General features: G+C 36.1%; 1 protein-coding gene across 2 annotated transcripts in view; it reads left to right on the top strand.

Moving 5' to 3' along the window:
• Nucleotides 1-26,860, top strand: part of LOC145686300 (venom allergen 5-like) — a 227,803-nt gene that overhangs the window by 181,937 nt on the left and 19,006 nt on the right. For both annotated transcript variants that reach the window (XM_081759444.1, XM_081759445.1), the window contains exon 6: nt 7,417-7,634. In XM_081759444.1, coding sequence (XP_081615570.1) covers nt 7,417-7,634 — 218 coding nt within the window. The remainder of the gene's footprint in view (nt 1-7,416; nt 7,635-26,860) is intronic.

Below are 26,860 nucleotides of genomic sequence, written 5' to 3'. Positions count from 1 at the left end.
GTTCAGTGTTGAGATGTGAGTACAGTTGGCTTTAATTTGAAATAACAAGTTCTCAATATTGTTTAGAGTCTCGATAGTTTTTGATACAATGCTTGCAGTTTATATAGACTGTTATTCATGATTTCAAGTGTATAGGGAATTCTGGTTTGAAAAGGTTATTATCCCATAATGTAATCATCATGAAAAGAAAACCGTGGGAAAGGGATACAGCGAATATTTCTTGTTGGAACCAGTCTAAGATCAATCAAATATACCAGGATCATCTAGCAACACATGACGGAAGTTGTCCCAAATACCTGAAAAAATGCTGGTCTTTTTTTAGTCCAGCAACAAATTGTTGCACGATTTGATGGAAATATTTCTGGAAAATCTGATGCTGGATGCTTGACCAGCAATAATATTTCAGCAGAAATTTCAACCTGGGAAAAATAGCCTTGAATATATTATGATAGATACTAATTTGAACGATATTACTGTAGGAGAACAATGATGCGTACATCTTAAACAACTGTAGTGCAATTCTTCTTACGTTGCATAAGCTTGTTGAGTCGCTGACAATTTCATCCTAATGATAAAATCCTTATGCGCAATGTTGCAATTTTTTAAATTTGCAGTGTTCCGATGTTTAGAAATGGTTCTTTTTCTTAAACTTTTAAATTTTTCCTAGTCTATCTAAAATATAATCTAGGAAATTAAACAAAAATTTTCAATAACTTTTAGATTAGGCAAATATTACAAAAATGTTGAAGCAAAATGTTTTCAAACCTAACATTATCAATCAAAATATTTAATTTATAATTTAAAACAAAATTGTTGATAAAAATTAAATGTAAATGTTTAAAGAATCAGTCAATCTGTTGCTCGAAAGATAACTTTCCAAGACTAAACTAGATTATGAGTTGTCCCAGAAATACAAAGTTTGAATTGTTCTTGAATATCAATCGATATTTATAATTATTTATAGGGTTTCATGTCATAAATTTATAAGTTTTCTTCTGAAAACATGAAATATGAACTAAGATGCTTAAAATTATGACAATTAATATGATTTTAAATATGTATAGTATGAAGCAAATTCAATTTTTTTCCATATTTGGTTTCTAAATTCTGGGAGAAGTCCTGGGTTAAATCCATGATCAATTTTTTGTGTGATAAATTTTCAAAAAAAGAATTAAAATAAAATATTTGAACAAGGATTTTCAAATTTATTGAAAAAATCATACAGAATTACAAAACAAGAATTGCCAAACAGTGGTTGAGAAATACTTTAACAATTAAAAGTTTTAAACATAAGTGGTGAAAAATTTTGAAACTTTTGAACACAAAAAATCAAAGTAATCATCTAGTTAGATTAATCTAAAGCAGCCGCTCTCAACATTTTCCACATTACCTCCCCCTTTAGATTCTACAATACATGTGAAGGACCCCTTGAAATACATACTGCTAGTATTTATATTTTGACCCCCATAGGTGTAGTATGGGTGGTTTTGATTTTTCTTTCCAGTGGTATATATGTGATGCCTGCGCCGTAATCGGGTAGGCCTGGGTTTCAAACCTGGAGCCGGACACCTTGACTAAGATGTTCCAAATATATAAATAAATGCAGCACGAAAAGAAAATTAACCATAATAACCTATCCATCAAGTATAGAAAAAAGTATTTTTCTGAAGTATAGGCAACTTCTTGTAGGTCAAATATCACTTCTCACGCAAATAGACTTGTCTTATTAATTCGATCACTTAATTAAAATGGTGTATTTCTCAACACTGCATGTGCATTTTTAAGAGTGGCTTGCGGACTCGCTGGGATCGTCTTGCAGACCCCAGGTTGGGATAGGCTGCTGTAAAGACTTTCGTATTGAGCATGAGAATTTTTACCAACGACCTTAGATTATAAATCGTAAATACAAATCTTAAGATTCAAACTGAAAAATTGTTAACACATATTCATTGCCAAAGGTCTGAATGCACTGCTGTTTTTCTTTGTTAAATTTCCAACAAAAGACATCTATCCATACAAAGCCTAGTTTATTGGACTTGCCATATAAAATAAACATCTTTGCTCACGTAAAGAATAGAACATATATACTAATCCTGTTTTCATACAAACAAATTTATTGAGTACATATTATGAGTAGAGGCCGAATGTTAGGCAAAATGCTTATTCTTTAATATTAAAGATATGATCAAAAGCAATGTTCTAAAGTTTATAGTTTCAATTTAAACCAATTTTATTTTGCCTCTTTTGCCTATTTAACCCTTTACTAAGTAAATAATTACTTTAGTGCCTAATGTTGCTTATTCTATGCATTTTCTTCAAAGTAAGACTACATAGTAATTTATATATACAGAGTGATTCTTTTGAAACTCACAGATTTTATATGGGTCTAGAATTTGTAACTGAAGTCCGATTTTCATGTAGTATGTGGCAAATGATCAACGAAGGATGGGAGATTTACGGGACTATGTTTACTGGATTAAATTCATTCTCGGTAATATCGGTCACACCTCAAGAAAAACAGTAAATATTCGCCAGTGTACCTTACAATTGCATTGAAATTTTGGATTTTTGAAACGAAATTGCAGAATAAAAATTAAGTGTAAGTAAGAATCAAATTAAGTGATAGTGGTAAGAGTCATAAATCACATGTTGAATAGCTATAGCCGGGTTTTTGCGACAAATGACAGAGAGATTTCTTGGGAGACCTAAGAAGTCGATAACTGATATCTTCCACAACACCTGCATGCGGGGTCCGATCTTTCCTTGTCTCTCTCAGAATCGGCCCTATTCCTTCCAATTTATTCACTAGCGACCATATTATGTTCCTGTCTGGGGCAGAACGTGAGGGAAATTTGTTTCTAAATTGCGTAGCAACAACACATTCCGTTCTCCAAAAACATTTAAGGATAAACTTACATTGCTTCAAAGAGTGCACTAGTGTGTACTCTTACTGTGTCCTAATCATATTCACACAGTAGCACATAACTGTACATCGTAATTCCCAATACAACGGCCCACTTTTTTGTTTCTTATTGATCTTGGCAAGATTGTCATCTAACAAAGAAAACTCAAATTTCCATACCACACTGCATCTCATTCGAATTGTAAGGTACACTGGCCAATATTTGCTGTTCTTCTTGAGGCGTGACCAATATTAGCCCGGATGAATGTAAACCAATAAACATAGTTCTGTCCCATCCTCCCTTGATCATTTGCCACAAATCGCATAACCATCGGACTTCAGTTAGAAATCCTAGGCCTAAATGAAATCCGTAAATTTTAAAAAAATCACACTAAATATATATATATATGGAATGCATGTCAAGCTTCGTTTTTATATATGCCAAGTGAATTTTGTGGCGGACAAACAACATGTGCGTTGCTTTTCTAGGGGTTCTCCCTTTTCCTCCATCTTTCTTCATTCTACAATTTCATTCATTTCTCATCAATCACCGTCTCCTTTAGCGTAGTCGGCATAACCGTGGGTCGTAAACTTAAAGATTTTTTTCATTTTTATAAAGTATAGTAAAAGAAGCTAAGATATTAAGGAACAGGTACAATTCTATGTTCTTTGAACATGATCTATGACTTGAATCTGCTTTTTTAATTGTATGGAGTACGTATCTCCATTATTTCGAGTTACATTTTAGTACTTATTTTTAAAATTTTAAGTGCTTATTTGCCTGCCTATTTTCCAGGTTTTTAATGCCTAAAGATCCGGTCTCTAATTATGAGTTTAATTACTAAACAATTTCAAAATTCACTTGATTCCTATGTTCTTACATTTTCATATATACGTCACACTAATAATAACTCTTAAGAAGGAACCAACACAACTACTGTGTGCTGCGTAATTTGAGGATGTTAATTATTTTAAACGAGACTGTACTTAATAATTTGTCGACTTCCTTGTGAAGATATTGTTTGTGCTGAACCGGTCTTCGATTCACTACCCTATACACTTAACCCAACTTCGAAAGTCAATTGGAAAGCTAACTGGTATACGAGGCAATTAATTCCATTTTTTGGTCGCTACATATAACAAGGCCTGCTACTTGATGTGGTAAGCACGCATCGGCAAATTGATTGCGCAGTCTCTCCAACTATAATCCTGTTAAGTTGTAGTGTCAGAGAGTTTAGTATCATCCACTACTCCACTGCTGTTGCGAGGAAAGTTATGATGCAGATATCTGGTCCAAGTCCTCTTATTATAGCTACTGGTGCGACCATTCTGGTGGGTTAGAGACTGGCCAGCCTTTCAAACTTGCCATGATGGCTCCTAAGCCTGTGCTGAGAAAAGGATAAGAGAACCCCCAAATTGCTCAGATAACAAACCCTTGTGGTGTTTATGGTTATTGAGGGTTGGAAAATAATTCGTGGATATGGAGTAACATCAAATTTCTGCGTAAGATCTTTCTTGCTCTCGTCTGTTTATCCTTCATGCATTGGAGACATTTCCGGTCGACATTGTAGACTAGCGTGCACAATGAGCTGTCCTCAAATAAGAGATTAACTTGTGCAATTGGGTTGGGTGGATTAAGTGCCAACTCAACTCGGTCTCATTCGCAGTAGGTCGCCAACAAATGGCATGAACTAACGCTCCTATCTGGGGAAATGAGACTTCAGTTATCCATGTAAACATTCTTTTCGCATGATAAATGTATATGATATCTTAGCGTGTATAGTTAAAGTAGTTGGATTAACTGTGTATACTCCTTATCACTACCAGGGAGACCTTTACCTTCCAGATGACATTGAATCCTACTGCAATCTGTTCTACATCAGTCATTAAATTTAAAAATGTACGGACTACATTAACCATAATTTAAGTTCTCCAGGGGCTGAGACCTCGTCACCCTTACATGATGGAGAGCTACACTTCTCCCAAATGATGACATGTGTCATTGAGTCCGGGAGAAAGCAAATGATTCAATGTATGCAGTTCCTCTGCATATAAACTAGAAGTAGTCTGGTATTGTTTGGACCGACTTCTCAGGACACGAGATTTCGGCAGACTAATAAATAATACTGTTTATTTACTGGCTAACTGGTAGTAGTTTCAAATTTTGGAAACAGCCTTATAAAGAGAACGTAAATTTATTTTTCTGTTTCTTCTTCTTGTAATAATCGGATTGTTTATACAATAATTACTTTTTTACAACATTTGCTCTAGCGATCCAGTCTATGTATTTCACTGTTCCGGTATTGTACGAACTGCTTCAACTGTAACTTGATGCAACCCCGTATTGCATGGATGATCGTACGAGAAGAGTGATCAAATCCCAATCTCTAATGCAATTTAATTACATCTTGTATAAGAGGAGGAGGTCTCAATTCCAAATAGTGACTAACACATACCATAGGATTCTGGAGGAGGTACAGATTATCTCGATTCATCGCGGTATCTCTTTGTCTGTGTGAACTCAATCTACCCTGGTTTCGAGACGTTCCTGAATACGGTAGGACCCTGGCGGACTGTGGTAACACCATGTCATTCGGTAGCTGGGATTTATATTGGCTGAACATGAGCTCATCTAACCCTCTGCTGATAACGCTGCAGAATTTAGAAGAGTCCTTTTACCAGTATGTAAACAGCTGGACTCTTAGGTCTTCGGTCCATTTGCAAAATGAGCGTATCTCATCACTCTACTTGTGATGTGGGCTTAAGCACTACTGCCCGTTGCAGGAGGTCTACACACTGAATTATTTGTCACTACGGATCGGTGACTGGGAGGTGGTTTTCGGTTCTTCTGCACGTCAGATGTACCCTGATGAACCATCTAATATCTCGCAGTGCTAGAATTTCAATGTGAAGAATGTCAATACGTATAGGAAACGGAGGTAACAACATAATCAGTCGGGAGTGGTATGTCAAAAGTATGAGGTAGTCACGTCGAATTCATGTTTGTGTAAAACACAGAAGAGGTGCAACACTTTCAACATCCATTCAAAGCCCATCAGAGTGGCCAGTGCTTCAAATGAATACGAAAGATACAAAAATAACAATAATAATGAGTACACTTCTCAAATGAGAGAAGTGTATCCGAGAGCAGATGGTTGTCGTAAGAATTCCCACTGGCGATGTTGAGCCTTGCCTGAAAAAGCATTCCAAACTTAGAATCTCCATTGCCATTGCTTTAATTACTTCTCGAAAATATGTTTTATTTTAGGAATCTGATGTTTGTACGCAAATTGAGCTTGATGAACCTAAATGTTGAACTGAAATCCCCAGTCCCTTTTTTTATCTAGCAAACTCCACAGGGTTTATCTTGTAGATACTAGCATTCGTCTCAAACAAGTACCATCTCATCGTCATACATTTCTGACGCCAAATTAAGCTAGCATATGGATCGTCGTCTAAACAACCCTCTTCACTCTAAAAGGAAAGAAAATGTCAATCAATTTGCAATCAAACTTCAATTTCACAGAAATATATTATGGAGGAAATCCAGATTGTAGACAGTAGATGGCTCAGGGAACAAGGTAACTGTAATGTTCATCCTCCCAGTAAAGCATATAACTTTCTTCAGTGCAATCCTAAAGGCTTCAGAAATTATTCTAAGGAATTAGAAAACTGGTTTGCACTCGCTCACTGGCACTTATCTGTTTGCAGAAAACTCACTATCAGCCAGTACAGTCTTATATTTTTTTTTTGGTTACACCATTTAGAAGTATAATAAATAGTAGAATGGTCGCACTGCTGGCGGTGTAGCCATAGTTGCAGGGGTAAAAGTTGATCTGAAAAGGTGGGGGGACGGTAGGTAGCGGCATAACACCACGTCGTTCCCCCTGCCTATCTTTGCTCATTGTAATATTCGGAACTGGGAAGACGCCGTACGTATTTTCTCGAGATGGGGTGACGGCGTACCCCCGCGTTTCCCCGCACTTTTACCCCTGCATAGCTGTATTGGATGGCTTTCATTCTCGGCATATTAAAGATATTTTTTAGTTAGTAAGCGTTTCAGTTGCTACTTTTCCTCTCTTATCAGCTCACGGTTTGTTTGATATTCCTTGTTCTGAAACATTTTGGGCAGCAAGCTTCTTCAACTCTGCGATCAACTTGAACTACTGATGATTGTTGTCTTAGAACTCAATCATGCTATTATAATAGATTAACAAGCCCTATGGCATCATCCATACAGTAATAACATTTATAGAGTAATATTATTTTCCATCAATACATTAATATCAGTATTTAGTCATAATAGGAAGTATCTTGTTGCAATGAAAAATATATTAATATACAGTTAGCTGTTAAATACAATATCATTTTGTAACAAATACAAATGCTAGTTAGTACACAATGAAAATATATAACGAAAGTATTTTATTTCTTCTATCTGCTTTGTTATATCGTTTAGTTAATAAGAAGTGTATTTAGCACGAGACATTTATTATTATTATTATTATTATTAGAATGGGATATGGACATTATACTGCACTCGTTTGGGCAGATACTACAAAGGTTGGTTGTGGAATATCGAAATATAATCACAATGGTTGGTATAAGTTGCTACTTGTCTGCGACTACCATCCAGCTGGCAACATGTTAACTGCCGAGATTTACAAACGAGGATCCGCCTGCAGTGCTTGCGGAACGGAAAAATGTAATGACAAGTTAGATGGTCTTTGCGGTAAGAACATTAACTCCCTAATATTAATTAATCTTTTCTTTCTTAATATTTATTGACATAAACGACATGATTTCATTATTTAATGTATTTTAAGTTGTATAATGCATTTTATATTACTGCAGAACTACTACTTTTCCATTCACAGGGCTTAGTACGAAAGGAAATTCAGCTAAAGCAATCAAATGAGGACAACAAAGAAGGGAAAGTTAAAAACCGACTTTTTATATACTCTGGATCAACCATCTTTAGTTGTTCTTTCATCGCAGGTGTCGGGTTTACCTTATAATAGGACTATTTTTGTATCTTATGGAAGAATACCTTTAACATCTGGTTGCCACGTCATTTATTGTTTAATACCTAATTCGTACTCAATGTTCGTACACTATTACGTATTTTTTATTTTTCCTGATTATGTCATATAATGAATAACTACTATAAATACAGTGAAACTTCTATATAGCGGACACCATTGGGGAATGTAAAAGTGTCCGCTATTCGGAGAAAAGCTTAGGATGCTACGCAATACAAGTAAAGGAGACTATAAACACTATAATATGGCTATTAACACAAATTAGGACGGCAATATATTCGTTTATTTTAGTAATAGAATTATGTACTGTGTGTTTCAGATGTAAAGCATCACGGGCAGTAGCCAATGGTGCGCGATATTCCGCACGGTGTTGTTGGATTGCAGACTCCCCTTGCCCTTCTCGCTTTTCCTCCAGTTGAGATTATGACATACATTGGTAACATTATTCACAATGAAAATACATTATTCCAGCAAACTCAAGAATTTTGACTGTGCATCCTAACTAAATTACTTACATATTAACTTTTCCTGTGGATATACTAAACACTCGTCTGCAACACTACTTTCACTATCGTCTATGTCAGTTAATATTTCGTCATTGTCTGAATCTGAGTTTTGTAAATTTATTATCATGGGCTAAAAAAATTAAACACAAAAATAATTTTTCGAGCCTGATTTCGTAGCACTTTTTTTTTAAAAAAAAGAAAAACTCCGCGCTTGTACTCGGTTTGCTTAAAACGACATTGTCAACTCTAATTTTGGAGAACAAACGAACTACCAGGAAAGAAAGCAATTTAGACACTGATGAATTCTGTTTATGCTAGAAGAGAAGTTACGTTCCTACACAACTAGCCCCTTTGTTTCCTTATCAGTTTTCATAACAAGTAACACTCTTGGGCTTGGTGTAGGTGTCACTAAAGCAATCCGTCTGATTCCTAAGCAACTCGATATACTCGAGTTTGTTTTGGGTTACAATAATTTATGACACCATTCAGACGCCTGGTGCTTTTGAATTCCTTGTGGAGGAGAAAAGAGGGAATAAAAGTCGCACATAATAAGGTGAAACGTGAAAGAAAAAAGGCAGAAAACATCCTGCGTTTCTTCTGTAGAATAAGGAGGAATCTATCTTGAAGTAAATTTAAAACAATATTACGAACTTCCCATACTTTGTTCTTACGATGTTAGGCATATGTATAGAAGAAACGCAGTATCTTTTCTGTTTCTTTTTTTCTTTCACGTTTCACTACCATATTATGTGCGATATATATATGCAAATGAGGGACGTTTATAATAAAATATGAAAATTTTAAAAATCAATCATCATCAATACGGTTTCTGTACCTAATTAAAACAACTAAAACTAATCATATGCTTTATATTCTCATTTCCCTAAATGGACGCACACCGTATGAATTCACTACTATATTATTGCATAATAATATCTGAGTTGATATTTTTTCGAGTTTTTTCTTTACTATTTTAACCCACATAAATACAAAGTCAGATAAACAGACTGCTATAAACAGCATTTGTTTCCTTATGAATAGCTTATTGATTCATCTCCTACAATCCGGGTTTCAACTTCAGTACTGTCAGGATCCGTCTTTCGATTAGGTAGCATCGTGAAAATATAATATGTTTATAGTATTATGGTGAGTTAAAATACTTTCATATTCTGAAAGAGATCATTTGTTCTCTTTTAAATGTGTGAAAAGCTTTCCTCCCCCTGAAAGTAATGTTCCCTAGAGCAACCTGCTGGTTACACCCCTGATTATTCTGTAATAAAAGTTGAGTTCTATTTCCAAATTGAAGAAAAATCCACTGGAAATTAAACGCGGGACTCACCGCTCGTTTTACTAATTCTTTTATATGGAAACCTTTAAAAGCGTGTATCATAAAAACAGTTCACATAAAAAGATGTAGTTTTCACGTATGTGTTCGTAATTCGTTTCTCTACTTCGTAAAGTGAGCAGTTGATGTGCTAATTCAATATTTCTAATAAGCGCCTCTGGTATTGTCAAGATTCGCAGTAGCACGAGAAGTATGCGTGCAGAACTGCTTGTCGCGAATTGTCAACACCGCTCAAAGCCAATTGGATGCCGCGTGAAGCCAACTCAAGGCCATGCCGCTTGTCATTTGAAACACACAATACAGTACTTACGTCTTTTGTGTATATGTTGAAAACACAAACTTGTTTCTACAGTATTAATACAGTATGAGCTTTTGAAAACTGTCTTTTATAGCGTATAGTTCTTTCATTGAACTACTTTAGGGCAGATCCAGGTAGTTTAAAAAATCTTCAATCTTTCTTTGAACTACAATATCCTTTGCAATTGTCTTCTCAATTTGTGATTCAAGAGCAAATGTTAAACTCATCCCCGCTTCATTTTTTTTTGTTTAAAAAATAATGTTTTAGTCTTCTTACTTCTTCAAGAGCTTATTTACTTGTAAGAAGAGAATAGTTCGGTTTGACGTCATCTTTATCTTCTTCTCCGTTCTCTACCTCATCATCACACTCTTCCTGCTGAAGATCTTGTACCAGTTCAGCAATGTCGGTTGAAACATCTTCAGTGTAAAGCGCATCATCAAAAGTACCATAGTCTTCAGATTCACCAAATGGCTCTAACAAACGACAAAGTTCACGTTTATTTAGATCATGTTTCTCAACATTGTCATCAATAACTGAACCGTGTTCATCCTTGTAAACAAATCCTGCCTTTTGGAAACAGTTTCTCACAGTAGTAGAGGATACTTCCTTCAAGGTCGAAGATATCCACAGAATTGCATCCAACACACTGATACATTTTGCCAAATCATATGCACATTCAACACTGTCCATACGAGACAAAATATGTCTCAACACTTTTTGTCTATAAAAAACTTTAAAATTGTAAATAATCCCTTCATCTAAGGACTGGCAACACGAAGTAGTGTTCGGCGGGAGAAAGACTAGTTTTACATTTCTTAAAGTAGCGTTGCAATGGGAAGTGGTATTATCCAAGAACAAAATTACTTTCCTCTTTCCCCTTCCCATTTTTCTATTAAATGCTTGCAACCAATTAGTCATGATTTCCCTTGTCATCCAGGACCGTCTATTTGAATACCACAGTACTTTCAATTTACTTAAATCTATTTCCTTGAAACACCTAGGTTTTTCAGCTTTACCAATAATAAGAGGCTTTTCAAATTCACCTTCCATGCTGACACACAATAGGACAGTAAGTCTTTCTTTTGAAATTTTTCCACCTGCACATTTTTTACCCCTCAGACACATTGTTTTACTGGGAAGAGCTCTGAAAAAGAGTCCAGTCTCGTCACAATTGAAAATGTTTTTCTCTTCATAACCTTCACAGATTTCGGATATCTTTTTGCGCCACTCCGACACAATGTCTTCGTCAACTGAACTTGATTCACCGCACACGTTTCGAAAAGAGATATTATGTCTAATTCTAAATTTGTCAAGCCATTCTACGGATGCTTTGAAATCTTGATCGTTTGGCGATTTCGAGTACTTTTTCACGGACAAGAGGTCCACTCACTGGTATAATGTTGCTACGAGCACGACAAAATCATTCAAAAGTTAACTGGTCATCTTTCAATCCAGGCGTGTTTGGAAAAGAGTGTTTTCCAGTAGGGGTTTCGTTACCAGTCCGTAACTGAGGAAATTCCTTTTTATTTCTTAAAATATCACTGATTTGTGTCTTTCCAATTTGAAACCGGCGACCCATGTCTCGCACACAAAGTTTCTCTTTTTCACGGACACTTATGATCTCGACTTTCTCACTCAATGTTAATCGTTTCCGTTTCTGTGACATTTTGACACATGCGTTACAAACATCACAAGACACTCACAACCTTTTTTTGTACACTCTATAGCTCCTCTTTTAAATACGTAGTTAACTTGCAGCCAGACGAAGTGAGATACACGAGACGTAATTCTATTATCCGAACAATGCCGATGAGGGCTCCCAAACAATGTGTACTAAGAAAAAACAAAAAAACATTTACTTTATACTAGCCCATTTTTACTTGAAATATAGAAAATGGAAGATTATTTTCTTGGCTGTCCGTTATTTGGAAGTTCTACATAGGTGCTGGGGAATAGATTTCAGTGTCCGCGTCCGTTATTGAGAATGTCCGCTATTCAGAAGTAACCTTTCCATTATTGTGCAATGTATTTCTGTCGAGGAATTAAAAAGTGTCCGTTATTTAGAGATGTTCGCTATTTAAAGGTGTCCGTTAGGAGAAGTTTCACTGTAATTAGAAAAGAATCGTTTCAACGGTCCTAGAAGAGGGTTTACAAGCATATGAATTAGAAACTTATTTTGTTCGTCTCTTATACGTGCAATGTCTCATTGACAAGAAGAAGAAGCATGACGAAACACGTACAGTGTAGATAAGGGGAGAGAAAATGTGAACGGTTTTCTAAATAAAACATTTAAACAGAGATTCATCAACAGGGGTCACTAAGCCATTAATTTAAAGTTTTCCAACGATCTCCATAATTAGTATCCTATTAAGAGACAAACTACCGTATATTTTTTTACTGGTTGAATGATACGGTACCTAGAACATCTGTATCAGAGATCAAATCTAGAAATACCAGCGACTTACTAGGAAGCTTATACACATGTGAAAAAACCAATATCTACTTGATTACTGGAGAAGATTTTCGATTTGCACATCCTTAGTGATGGGTAAATTCCCGGGAAAATATTTTTCGGGAATATTCCCTGGGAAAATTCCCCTGAAGATTCCCAAAATGGGAATTTTCCGGGAACTTATATGCAAACACAAAGAAAATTGCATTCTATTAGCATATTATGATTTCAAAATGAAATTCGTTTTTATCACAGTGTACTTATTACTGTTGTCTCCAGAGGATTCTTTAAAATTTATATTCTGAACGGTATTATGTTATTTTATTATTATTTTATGCTATTTAGAGACTACGCATAGGCCTAAATGTATGTTTACTTACAATATGATTTATGCGAGTAAATATATGAACATTTGGTATAGAAAGTCCACATATCTTTACACCGCTAAACAGTTTAAATTTGTATGTAAGTATATTTTCTAAACTTCAGCCTACTATTAGCATTATAATCACATTCAATTTTTAAATGATATAAACAAAGTAGGTTGGTAACTGGCAGAAGACATACGTAGTCTCTCGAAAAATTCGTAAGGTTGCCAATGTATGGGATGGCATATATACAGAATGTACATTTTAAGTACACAGTGCTTTGTTACTGTGTTCTCACTGTGTACTATTAAATCTCTAACTTTAGAAGATACGCTATTTCAAACAATATACATAGTGTTACAAAATTACGCCAACAAATCTTGATACCTGATTACACATGTAAAGAAAGCAAACAAATCCAAATTAACACAGGTCGGCAGAAACCGGTACAAACGAAACATCCTGAGAAGCAACCCTAAGTTTGATATGTAAATATTTCAATTTAAAATATATCTATTTACGACTACAGAGATTCCCTTTATTCAATATCAGATTCTTTCTTAGAGAGCGAAATTCGAATCAGAGACTGCTGACAGACCGACATCTATTACTGACGATGGTGCGGGGTGTATGGATAGTGCTTCACCTGTACCTTTACAGAATTTCTACATTACTTTACAAACTGGTTCCTTTCGATCATTCATAAATTAGTACCTTGCTACTTTCTCATGCAAATGGAAATGGAAATTTAAAGATCATATTATTAATTAGTTATATAATGTACAGTCAACGAATTTCAATTTTTTAAACCTCAAAATTATTTAAAACCTACAAGTAAATGATATTAAATGAAAATAAAGTATTAGTCATATGGTTCCTCTAATTTGGAAAATAAAGTAAAGAAATGGAAATAAATTCCTTCCCGGGAATTTATATGCCAGGGAAAAAACCGGGAATATTCCCACTGCCCATCACTACACATCCTACACAATAGCTCCATGAAGCTCAAACCAATTTTCGAAAGATTTTGTTTAAACTGATACCATTGCGTCATCGCCGTCAACTTCAACGTCCAATTTATAATTACCTCTTCATTAAATCCAAAGTCGAACGGATAAATCCGGTTTTTGAATAAACAATAATAAATTAGATTCCAATGTAAATTATGGTGAACACGACAATCAATTTAAATAATTCGAGCCGCCTGCTTTGGTAGTAGAGAGTTATAAACGTATTTGGTGTATAAGTCCCTGATTCGATTCCAGCTCGCGCAATGTAGGCTTTGTGGTTGACAAATCCGTATAAGTAGTTTTACTCGAAGTTCTTAGATATCCTCCCACTTGCTTTTCACCTTCCGTCTTCTATCCCTTCGGTTCCTAATTGTGAGACATTGAACTAGAAAAAAGTTTCAAAGGTTAATTGTACGAGAGGTAATGGAAACGTTTCAGCAGCCAGTCTGAAAACAGACATCTGGAATTCTGGAAATTGTTTTATTCATTTTCAAAACATTCACCTTTAAGATCGATATACTTCTGCATACGTGAAAAACAATTTAGAAAGTGTATTATCCACTATGAGGCCGTTACCTCAAAAACTGCTATTCGGAATGCAGTAGCAGCTGCTTCAGGTGACACAAATAGCTCACCAAACATTTTACTTTTTGTGTATGGGACAAAATTCATTATGTGCGAAATGAGTACGGACAATGAATAATTAATGTTGTACTCCTCAAACAAACAATTTTTATTTATTTTCACCAATATTGAAACGCCTGAACGGTGGATTGCTGTTTAGTTTCGGGTTCACATGAATAGATTCAAGTTTCGATTCTTGTAACTATGTATTAAATCAAATTTGACTTATTTTGGTGGATTGTTTTGTTCATTTCTTACATCAATCGAGGAGTTTGATATAATAAGGGCGTAAGCGAGTTTACAGCCTTTTCGCATCAAACGTATTTGTGGCTTTTGACATTCTTGTTTAGCCTGCATATTACATTGTTTTATGTAAGAAAAAACACTACTTAAATTTTTAACACCGTTTTCCTCCAACTGCATGTTTCAGACTTAAGCCCTTATTGCATCAAACTCCTCAATTGACACGAGAGTAGTGCTAGACCCTTTGGGCGCAACTGAGTCAGCAAAATCTTTCAATGTCCTCTACCTCTGGATTCAAAGTACCTTATTTGGGGTTAATGCTGAGGGGCATATACAGTGTGTCTATAAAAGAACTCCGGGATTTTGAGGCAAAATATTTTAATTAAGTAAAAAACGTACATACATGTGTTATACATGATTGGAAAGCTTACATTTTCAAGTTTTTTTTAACAATTTAATAAAGTTCAATATGAGCCCCGCCGGGGTTTTGAGGCAAAATAAGTAAAAAATAACGTACATACATGTGTTATACATGATTGAAAAGCTTACATTTTCACGTTTGTTTTAACAATTTAATAAAGTTCAATATGAGCCCCGTGAGTGGCACAGCACACATCGTAACGGTACTCTATCTCTTGCCATGTCCTGGCCAGCATTTCTGGGGGGACGGTTGCCACGCAATTGACTATTCGTTCGGTGAGATGGCTAACATTACGAATTTTCTCCGCATACAAAAGATTCTTGATATGCCCCCAGAGGAAAAATGCCCCCTATGACCAGATATGCCCCCCTATGAGCCAAATAACACATTGAGCCTTTTGTTGTGGCGTCACCATAGCGCGAAGCGCAACAATCCACACGGCACGGCACTGATTCACTGACTACCGCAGCCGCTACGTCGTCTCAAGGTCAACGCTCCGCAGCGCTGCCACCTGTTGATAAAAACATTTCCAATTAGTATGACTAAAACTTTTTGAGCTAGTCGTTTCAGAGAAATTAACTAAATTTTGTTCTCTTTTATCGTTAATAATATATGAATTTTTAAAATCCCGGAGTTCTTTTATAAACACCCTGTAGAACTACTCCACTAAATTTTGGCAATGGAAACCTGACCCACTCCTAAATGTTGGGAGGGGCACACAGGATCTGCCCCTTAAATTTGTTTGCCAAATCTAAAAATTTGGTATGTAGTATGATCATAGTGTCTCTTCTGTAAATTTACAGTCGTCCATCTTGTTCCCTTTTATGGGTAAAAAGTGGCCAAAATATGGTAGAGCGATGACTGAGGGGTAGAGTGCATTAGATCCTTGGTTCGATCCCAGCTGGCGCCACATGAGCTTTCTGGTGGACATACACCGTGTACGTGGGTTTTATCGGGCTTCTTCCGTCTCCTCCCACTTTCTTCATTCCACTTTTTTATTCATTTCTCATCATCACCCTTAACCTAGCCGGCCTAACCGTGGGACCTAAAACTTAAAGATTTCACTTCATTTCATTTTCTAAATTTCTGGAAGGAGTACATTGGCTTACCCAATTTAGAAACTGTCAAAAAATTGGTATATAATCTTTAGGATATAAATATATACTTTTATAAATGTTGTTTGTTGGTTCTGTTTATTACAGGGATGGAAAATGAACCGGTACTTCCGAAAACGCTCCGAACCAGTTCCTGAACCGGTTCTGGGTTGTGGCTCTTGTTCAGGAACCTGTTCAAGGACCATTCTGTTCCTTCAGGAAGTGGTTTTCGAACCGGTTCTGAGATGTTAAGAGCAGAGAGGAGTGGTTCTAGGAACGGGTTTGAAATGTTAGGGAAAAGGTCGAACGGGTTCTGGTAGCGGTTCTGAGATGTTAGAAAAAAGGGCGAACCAGTTCTGGGAGCGGTTTCGAGATGTTAGAAAACAAGTCGAACTGGTTCTGGGAGCGGTTCTGAGTTTCGGCTGTTGTTCAAGAAACGGTTCACGAATCGTTTTCATACGAAGTGATTTTCAGCCCCGCTCTGAGAGTGAAGACAGGAGCGTTTCATGAACCGGTTCTGATATGATAGGAAAACGTCAAACCGGTTTTGACAGCTGTTCTTACATGTTTGTGAAATATATATCGGAAAAGTATATGAGCCCAGTTATAGTGATACTACATTTCGGTATGTATAGATTTATTGAGTGCCATCGCCTATTTTTAATATTCCACTGAATGTAATTTGTCTTATATTGATATTTTGCATCTGAAAATCAATTCTTTGCTTTATTACATTTTCCTTCTTTCTTTCCTTTTCTTCTTTTTGTACTATACATTCATGTATTATCTCGACATGATCATATATTAGAGCATTATCATAAATTTACTTTTCTCAAATTACTGTACTTTCCTTTTTCGATAATATTGTGAATCTAATATTTGTTTATTTCATGTATTTTCCACTAATACTACTTTCTTCTATTCTCTAACGTTATTTCTATATCATCACATATAAGATGTCCGCAGTCCACAGTCCATACAGTTAAAAGATACTGGTGTTACCAGTAGTGTTGCTAACTGGCACAAGCGTCAAGTAGAATCTGGCAATGTTTAGCATTACTGGGGAAAAATGATAAACACGCTTTGAATCCATCCGCAGACTTACTTTTCTCGCATTTAAAACGATCTGGTCACTTATATTCATCTGTCCTAGTATTTAACATTTATTTGTTTTGAACTAAATATTCAAATGTACTAGGTGGATTTATGGTTACCATTTACTTTTTTAATGCATGATGAGCGTGTATTAATTTAAATTAAGTAAAAAATCCATCACATGACACGATCTATGTTTTGAGTTATGGTGGCTCAGGGGTAGGGAGTTCATCGCCGTTACGTGGGGTCTGTGCTTCAATGCCAGGTCGCGCCAAGTGGTGATGGATAAACACAGCGTGCATAGTTGTTCTAATGTTATCATATTTCGTCCCATTTTCTTCATTCAATTATTTCATTCGTTATCATCATCCCGTCTTCCTTAGCCTCGGTGTATAGTCCTGGGACGATTCAGAATATATTTAATCCATGTATTCTATAGACCTGTCAACTTCTTTTCTCCTCACCCAGTAAAGTTTGTCATTTTCTTTGGTAAAACAAAATGGTCCTTTTGTATTCTCCCTCCACGGATGCTTATTTATGGAAATCAGATAGAGGTGGTCTTCAAGGTCACAATAGTGGCCGAACTAAACAGTGTTTGTTCCGTGGAATGTGGTAGCGTTTTGTATAGTTCCATGCTGTTTTAATTTGTGTTGTGTGCTGATTAGCTTCGTTTTTATCACATGAAGAGTAAGAAGATCCACAGCCAAAAAAGAAATATTTTAAAAATTATTTTATGAAGAGAGAGGTTAATAGGTAAAAACCAAGCAATGAAAACAGGTACCGGTGCTTAAGCGGCTAGAGTTACTGGTGTTTAAGTAAGTACAGGTCAACAGAGCGGTGAGCGGGTCGTGGCCACAAGTGGAACTAACAGCAAAACATCCCTTGGCAGCAGAGTTACCAAGTACAGAATATGTTGCAATAATCTTCGTCCTAAGTAAAATACAATCTACGCATTTTTGTTTGATCGAATGGCATGTGAAATGCACGAGAATTTTGAAATACTATTCAGTACATTACTACTTTAATAATGTGATGCAATATTATTTAATACTGTGTTTAAAGGAGATTTGTGAAAATTTAGTCTGATGACTGGTAATTGATGGAGAGTTAGATTTTTCGAGAGTAACATTGATATATAATTTGTGGTTCGCGAAACAATAGTTCTTACTACAAGTAGACGACCCTAGGATTTGAACCCGGGATTTCAGCAATTTTGAAACCAAAATGCTAAATGCAAACTTTTACTTGTTCTCATTACGTTACAGATTTGCTTTAGGGAGTCCACCATGTGAAAAATATTTAAAGTACTGGCACATGCCATTTTTCACAATTGTTCAAAAAATAAAGTAAAATTGTTAACTTACCTAATAGTCAAGTGTTGCAATATCATTCATTGCAGGGTATTCTCCAATTTTATCCGCCGTGCCTGTTGAACTTCCTTCTGCCGTGTCGGTCTCTCAATCTGTGATGTCGCCATTTTTACTACTAGAATAATCACTATCATCATCTAAAGCAACAGATATTATCATATGTTCAAGTTCTTCTTCTAATAGCCCATCTCTTATCCAGTATTGTTCTGCTATCTTCTTCGTATTGTAGTGACCGCTCAAGCTCTCAAGGGGAACTAGGCCCGGAGCGGTATCATCAGTAGGAATGTTTAGTGTTTGATATTAATAACACTACTTCTATCACTTGCGTGGAAGGTAAAAGCTCGTGGAATAGTCGTTTCCTCAATTACACAATTGTCTGTGAGATTCATAAGGCAACACAAGCATGGTAAACACAATGAAAATGATTTAGATGAGTTCTCTAAGAGTCACACCGATAGCATTGGCGTGAACAAGGTACGGTGTGATTTATGATTCTAAGGTTAAAGGCTAAGACCTAAACAATAGGTCAGTCGTTCAATCTGAGAGTGGCGCAACAAAGCACCGAACCCCGGCGGAAGTCATCTCATAACACAAGATGACGAAACGGATACTTAGAAATTACTTGCCCGTCATATTATCACATTATATACATTTTAGTAAGTTAAACACATAATAAAGAAGTAAATAGATACAAATAACGTGTGCCACTCGGGTGGCGATAGGAGATACCTCCTGAGATGGCCCGTACAACAAAGGAAGGGAATTCAAAAACATCCCGATATCACTAGTTGCATCAACAGGAGGCGACGAAACAACAATGAATGAGTGCGTCTTCGCCATAAATGAGAGGGTTCAAGCAAATGGGCAGTTAAGGATGTAAAGTAGTTGAACGACCAAACAGTTAGGACAAAAGAACATTATCAACGTAATTAAGTAAATTAAAAGGCTTAAGAATTATTCATTTACACATCAAATAATAGGCCAATTCAGGAAGTGACTCTCCTTAATCATTTGCAAAAATTAGATCACAACCACAAGATTGATGAACGCAAGAATAGAAAGACGGTAACGTTGAGATAAAAATCAGTATTACGATCACATTAGCTACATTAAAAGGCACTTCCTACCAAAGCCCTCCTAAACTATTCACTGGTGACACACAACACAAATTGCGAATCGAATCACAACACTTTATCATCGTAGACGAAATTAACTCATATACTGACAGTAGGAGACTGACAGTGATTATTAGTAGCACGAGCGGTTTGTTTAAAGGATGTTTAGTTCTTACCTGTAGGCGGATGCGGAGCAGACGTCAATTGCATACGTCTTAGTCGAGACAGAATATTTGTGTAACTTACCCGGTAACGTCCCTCGACTACGAAGGATTCCTGGAAGTCAACAGGACTCTGAAACACCAGACAACTTGCACAAACAACTCGAATGGCGGCCCACCGTGAGGTGGCTTATCACTTAATTCGCAGCGTGTAATACCAGGTGGAGACGTTACCCATTAAAGTAATTACGATTAGGTTTGGGATTTTGACATCGGTCTGTCGGATCAATGAAGATATTAACAATAGAGCGAATGTGCTGCAGAAAGGTTTATTAAAGATAACGTATACTTGAGATTACATTTTTTCCAGGAATTTCCTAGCTTTCAGTTGTTCACCTAAAATTTGTCTGTTTAGTTGGTTTTCTATTGGATTTTTTCTCTGCGTGTAGCGCAGGACAGCAAATTTATGGCATTTTAGTATACTTAATACCTCTTTAGTCTTCTTCCAGTTGCAAAATCCTACAGTAGAAAAAGCGTCTTCCATGGTTTTAGTAAGAACTTAGTAGTAGAGCCTCGTTATATCTCGCCGAGCCAGCAAAATTTTCTCGATTCTGATTGGTGGAGAGAGGTCACGTGATGTTAGGACCCGCCCACGCGGGAAATTCAAATTTAGCCACGCCCGCAGGTCCTGTGGCATGACGTCATGAGTCACCCTGCGAGGAAATCCCTCACTCTCTTTTATGACCGGGATGTTTGAAATGTGTTCCCTTTTAGGGGTAAGATGAATGCTTTGGTACCACGATGCTGATTGGCTGATAGATGTCACGTGATCTTAGGACCTGGGATTTTTGAAATTCGTTCCCTTTTATGGGTATCCTCTCTGATGAGTACTTGGTACCTCGATTTTGATTGGCTGATATCCGTCACACGATTTTAGACCCGCCACACCGTGAACAGTTTACATGGCATAACGTTATGAGTCAACTTTGTGGGGAAATCCGTCACTCTGAATTTTTGAAATTCGTTTTATTTTAAGGTTATCCTCTTTGATGAGTGCTTTGGTACCTCGATTTTGATTGGTTGATAGAAGTCACATGATCTTAGCCCCAACCCATGTGGGAAATAAAAATCTTTTAGGTTACGTGATATGACGTCATGAGGCCAGGTGATCCATCCTTGACCGTGATTTTTGAATTTCGTTTCCTTTTTTGGTTGCCCTTTTTGGTACCATGATGGTGTACTGAAGTTCACCTTAAATATTATTGTTTTCTTGCGTCGGTAAGATGGTTAACCTCTTTCTAACCTTGATGGAGAAGGAGCCCACCTTATATGTTCACGTGTGGAGATTGAGCACAGAATCTTGTCCTTGAACTAGTATGTCTCTGAAAGGATACATTTATTTTTCAACAATGGTGAAAGAAGGGTCCATCCTTGTCGCTTGTAGATTTCATTGTTAGAATTCTTATAAAACATTGTTGTGAGTTTGAGCGATTTTTTAAATGCTCAGCGTTTTGTTGCTCAGTAAGCGCTTCATTGACGGATAGAGTGTTGCCAGATTTTTCTTATTTAAACTGCTCCGATTCTTTTCGAAACGGTTCCTCAGAGTGCGAGAATTGTCAAACTAAAAATTTTTCAAACCAAAAAAAAATTGAAACTAAATTTTTCAAATCTAAAAATCTTTCAAACCCAAAAAATTTAAGCAAAATTTTTAGAACTAAAAAAATTGAAAAAAAATCAAAACAAAAATTTTTCGAACCAAAAAATGAAACATTTTTTCGAACTAAAACAATATTCAAAACTAAAAAAATTCAAAACAAAAATTATTCGAACTAAATTTTCAAACCAACTTTTTTGAACTAAACCAATTTTTAAAAACAAAAGTTTCGAACTAAAAGATTTAAATTACATTTAAAAATTTTCAAATTAAACTTTTTCTCGAACTAAACTTTTAAAATTTTTGAACTAAAAAGTAAAAACCAAATTTTGGAAAATAAAAATTTTAAATTAGTTTTTCGAACAAAATAGTCATCTAATCATTTAAACTAATCATTTAAACCAAATGTTGGAAAAATTTTCCACCTCAAATTCTCAAATCAAATTTTCAAGATTAACATTATTTGAAAACGAGTGTTCGGGGTTTCAAGAAATAATAAAACATATTTTTCAACTTGTTGTATTTTAACGAAATGTATTTGCTCTTCTCATACATTTTTATTAACATGATAAGTGGTGAGTCTAGTTCAATGAATATTTTGGACGTGTCACCATCTTCGAATCCTGCAGATGTATCCTGTAAAGAAAAAGAAGAAACAATAAATTACTTTACGGATTTGTTTTCCCTAACAATAAAAAAGAGTAAATATTGATAAGAGAGAAATAAAACTTACTCGTAAAAGATGAATATGTAGCACTCTTTGATCAGTTCCCTCTTCCTCCTCAGGGTGCGAGATGACTGCATTTTTTCTTGGTGTTGCTGCTTTATGAAGTCTTCTGGGTACGAGGTGACTGCATTTTTTCTTGGTATTGTTGCTTTATGATCACGGGGAAAAAAGGAAAAAGACTAAAGGTGGCCTCATTGGGTATTTACAGTTTTTCTTCATCTTCTTTTTCTTGTTCCAGCTACCGTTTTTTAACATACCCGTACGGAACCGTATCATAGGAATTGAGTTCTCTGAATCGCCGTTGTGTATACTGGATGCTGTAATTTTTTCTTCTTTGCGACTGACGATGGTAGGGTCTTTCGTCCTGCATATTTTATGAAGGATGGAAATGGTGACTTGTCCACGGCATTGATTCGTAATCATTTCTTTTAGGGTGTTTAAATTTAATTGCTGTCCTGCATCGTAGTTTAAGGTAAATTCTCTAATTTTGCATATGTAGCTAGGGACGTTGGTGTCTGGATTATATATTTCTTAACTGTAATTTTTCGACCCTCCACTAACAAATGTCTTAATGTATGCTCGTTGTCCATAAGAATCCATCTAATCTGATAAACATCCCAAATACGTGGAAGGCTCAATGATTGGCTCCAACGGCTTTTCTGTAAATATCACAGAATCAGTGTCCAAATATAAAACACGTTCCTGCAACATTTCCAAGTACTTGTACAACTCCAGACGTGCCTGACATGTAAATGCTTCTAAAACGACATTGGTGTTTTGATTTTGAACAGGCACATGTTCTTTGTACTCCCAGAACGCATACAACATGGTATCGTTGATGGATACAATTTGATGGAAATCAATATCGGGAAAACTGAGCTTTCATAAAATTCTTCCCACCGATCAATAATCGTTGTCTGGCTAAAATTTGTAGCTTGCAAGAGCTTTCTCCATAGAGAATTAAGACAAAGTTTAGATAAGCTTCTTCGTTCTGAATTATTTTCAATTTTGGGCGGGTCCAAAGCATTACCTTCTCGCTCCAGGACGGTCTGTATAAATTTCGTTTTGTCTTCATCGTTGACACATGAACTTGACCATCCACAAACTTCCATTTTCGATTTCAAAAATATATTGATGTATTCCGTGAACAAACCACAAGGTTTCGTGATGAGGTCATAATCTCAAATTTCAAAGATTTCCACCGGTTGATATCCTAATTCTATTGCCTTTTGTATTTCATATGATACCCATGTTCCAGTCAGACATCGTTCCTGATCGTTGTGTGTACACGTTGCTGTAGGGTCTGGGTTCATTTCTTCAGCACAAGCAGCACACAGCGGAAACAGTAGTTTCTTGTTGCATCGATATGGGAGGAGACCATGATAAAAGTGGCGACTTGGCAATATCGTCATTTTGATCAGACCATTGACTTTATTTATTGGTGGTATATTTTCATCACCTTATAGATAAATTCTAGGATGTCCTACAGGGTATTTAGCGCACTTATTGATGAACGGATACAGAGAAACAATATCAAAATATTTTATTTTTTTCCTGCTTTTTCGTCGACTTGATGGTACAATTAAACACAATTTGTCCTACCTCCAAAAAAGCTATCTCTTGGATTTATGGGGCTGCGATTCATGTATGGGCGATTCTTGAGATACGTAGCCATTGCTGGATTTTGTTTCAAGAACTGCTTAAATTCGCACTCCCACATTTCATTACAATGTATCCCAATTCACGCAGTCTTGCATTTTTTGTTGCGTCCGTACATAACGGAATTCCATGGTGTCTTCCGGATTGCCGTAAATGGGTTGATTACGGCCTGTAGTAATACACACTTTACAACCATGATAAAAACAGCCGGCATAGATGCGCTCCTGTAACGTCTCGGGATCTTGGTAGTAGCCATCAACATGGAATTCCGCAATAAATACTTCTTTTTGTCGAGCCGCATGTAAGATTTGTTTACCTTCGATTTTTTCAAAGTAGGCCAGCCATTGCATTGCAGCGATTGATTGTGTACTACTCCATCGATAACCATGTGCCGGTAGAATTCCAATAGTTTGGGTTTGAGGAAATTCCGGCGGAATACTAAATTGGAAGCGCTTGCAATTGTTATCGTCTCCAAGAAGGGATTCACTTTGGTATCTGCTTCAAATGACGTCATAAACGAAACACATGCTTGTCGCAGTACATTGACATCTTGAATACAATAGTTGATAATTTCCTTCTGGAAATCAAACGTATCATTACGATGGTCGTTGTACCACTGCATGAACTTGTTCCTGTCTTCGACGGACATTTCATTTGCATCATAATACTTCGTTTTTGGAAATGGTCCAATATACATTTGATTTTCCTTTTTGTTGAAGAAATGCGGAAAGTATCCTTTGGTTGCAGGTAAACTGAACGCTTTAAACAATTTGCTTACTGCCATAGGTAGGAAGTTTAAAGAGTCAATGAATGTTAGATTATTTAATCTTAAACTCAGTATCTTGGTTCCATTTAATATGACATCAGGTCACCATAGACATTGTTCTACCATAGTCTTTAGAATAAAATGTCCATCGTAACCCTTCGAGTTGTGAGTGAGGCAGAAAATTCTATGTATGTTGGGACGACGTTCCCGCAAGTACTGAAGAAAATCATAAATTGGGACCTCTCCTTGGAAAATATGCTGGCGCTGACCACAAGTACTACAAGACTGCTGGATATTATCATTCTCAACACATGCATAACATACTCGTTGTGCAACCAATAAATTCGGAACGTGTACAAAGATGTTATCGTCAGTATTTTTGTCCTGCATGGATTCTATATCGTAAAAAAATCAATAAGGCTTTCTTTGCATGCATGAGTGAAGGGACACCAGGTTTCAAACATTGCTGATCAGGAAGTATGAAACATTGATGCGAAGCTGGAACAATCTTCTTACATAGATTACAAAAGATCTTATTGCAGTCATGAATGCGTTGTCCACTTCGTACAAAAAAGAATATACTCTGTAACATCTAGTGCATTGCTTCATCATTTTACATACAGGTTCCCCTTGATGATATATAACATTACGATGATTACTAAAACATTCTTCACCGTAAAATTGACGATTGCAGTCGTTGCACAGCATCAACGTTTGGTTCTTGTCGCATACAGGTCTTTGTAAACATTTGGAGCATGTTACAGGACAATTTTTCACATGTCTGTTATGATGATCATACTTTCTATGGCACGCTTCACAATAGAACTTGGAGTTAAAACAAGCAGTTAAAAATTGGATAATATGAAAATGACCAGCGAAACAAATTAAATTTATGGGAGTGCGATTTTCATCGTTGGCATCCTCGTGCATGATGTCACGGAATGAGAAACTGTTGTACACTGTTATTTTATATTCTTTAAGATAACTAGAATTGTCGAATTTCATTTACACGGACACCATGGTCCAAATTCACTCCTGCATTTGTACATAACGCATCCTCTTCTTGGTCCACAATACATTTTCTCTGATTTTGATATTGCTTGTATCGTTTCATATTGACATTCTTTTATTTCTTCAGACCAATATCTATGACAAGGGCGTACGCCAGGCATCTTGAATCTTGATTTTTACGCATACAATCCCTCGCTTGCTACGTAACAATTCTTCATTTTGAAGTATTCCTTGGGCTAAACTATCTCCATATCCGTATCCTCTTGGAATATCCACACGACGAAAAAAACGGTGAATGGCTCGTGAAGGAGAAGCGAATTGTTGTTCTGCAATATCCTTTCGAACGAGGTAGTAGGGTAAAAATAGCCGAAAATTTCTCACAACCCAGAACTAAATACTATTGAAATGATTTTTTGCTCTAACGTTAATGGGTATCGGTACTCTTCAAAAGCGAAATGCTAAAGAATGAAACTTTGCGAAAATTGTTCTATGAGTACTTGAATTTTGGACCACAGTTTTCAACAAATTTTGCTGTTAGGATCTATGTAACACATTTGATATAACCATAATTATTGTTTTTGTACATTTTACATATAAATTGTCTCTCTCTAATAATGTTCTAAATTATTAAATTGAAATTGGAAATTATATTGCGATATTTTCCGTATACAGGGCGATTCAAAGTCAGGCACCCTAGGACAAATAGGTAAAATATATATGGAACATCCGTACATAGCTAAAATTATTTTGTACGTTTATTTTATATATCTATTTTACTTCTATATAAAATATTTGCTGCTGTGGCATACATGCTACCTCTATTTGCTGCGACAGGGCACAATATGTATGCTAAGTATGGACAGATATACCTTCAGATGATGCAGAAGTTACAATTTTCACATCCATGCTCATACGATCAGTCTCATATCCAATGGAAATCATGTCATCCGTCGAACATCAGAAAACTGGAAAGGAATTCTCGGAATTTGCAATTGAA

Source organism: Thermobia domestica, chromosome 5 (genome assembly GCF_964235325.1).
Source record: "Thermobia domestica chromosome 5, izTheDome1.hap1.1, whole genome shotgun sequence".
Taxonomy (NCBI): domain Eukaryota; kingdom Metazoa; phylum Arthropoda; class Insecta; order Zygentoma; family Lepismatidae; genus Thermobia; species Thermobia domestica.
The sequence above is the reverse complement of the archived record's forward strand: the minus strand, read 5'-3'. Positions and strand labels throughout refer to the sequence as shown.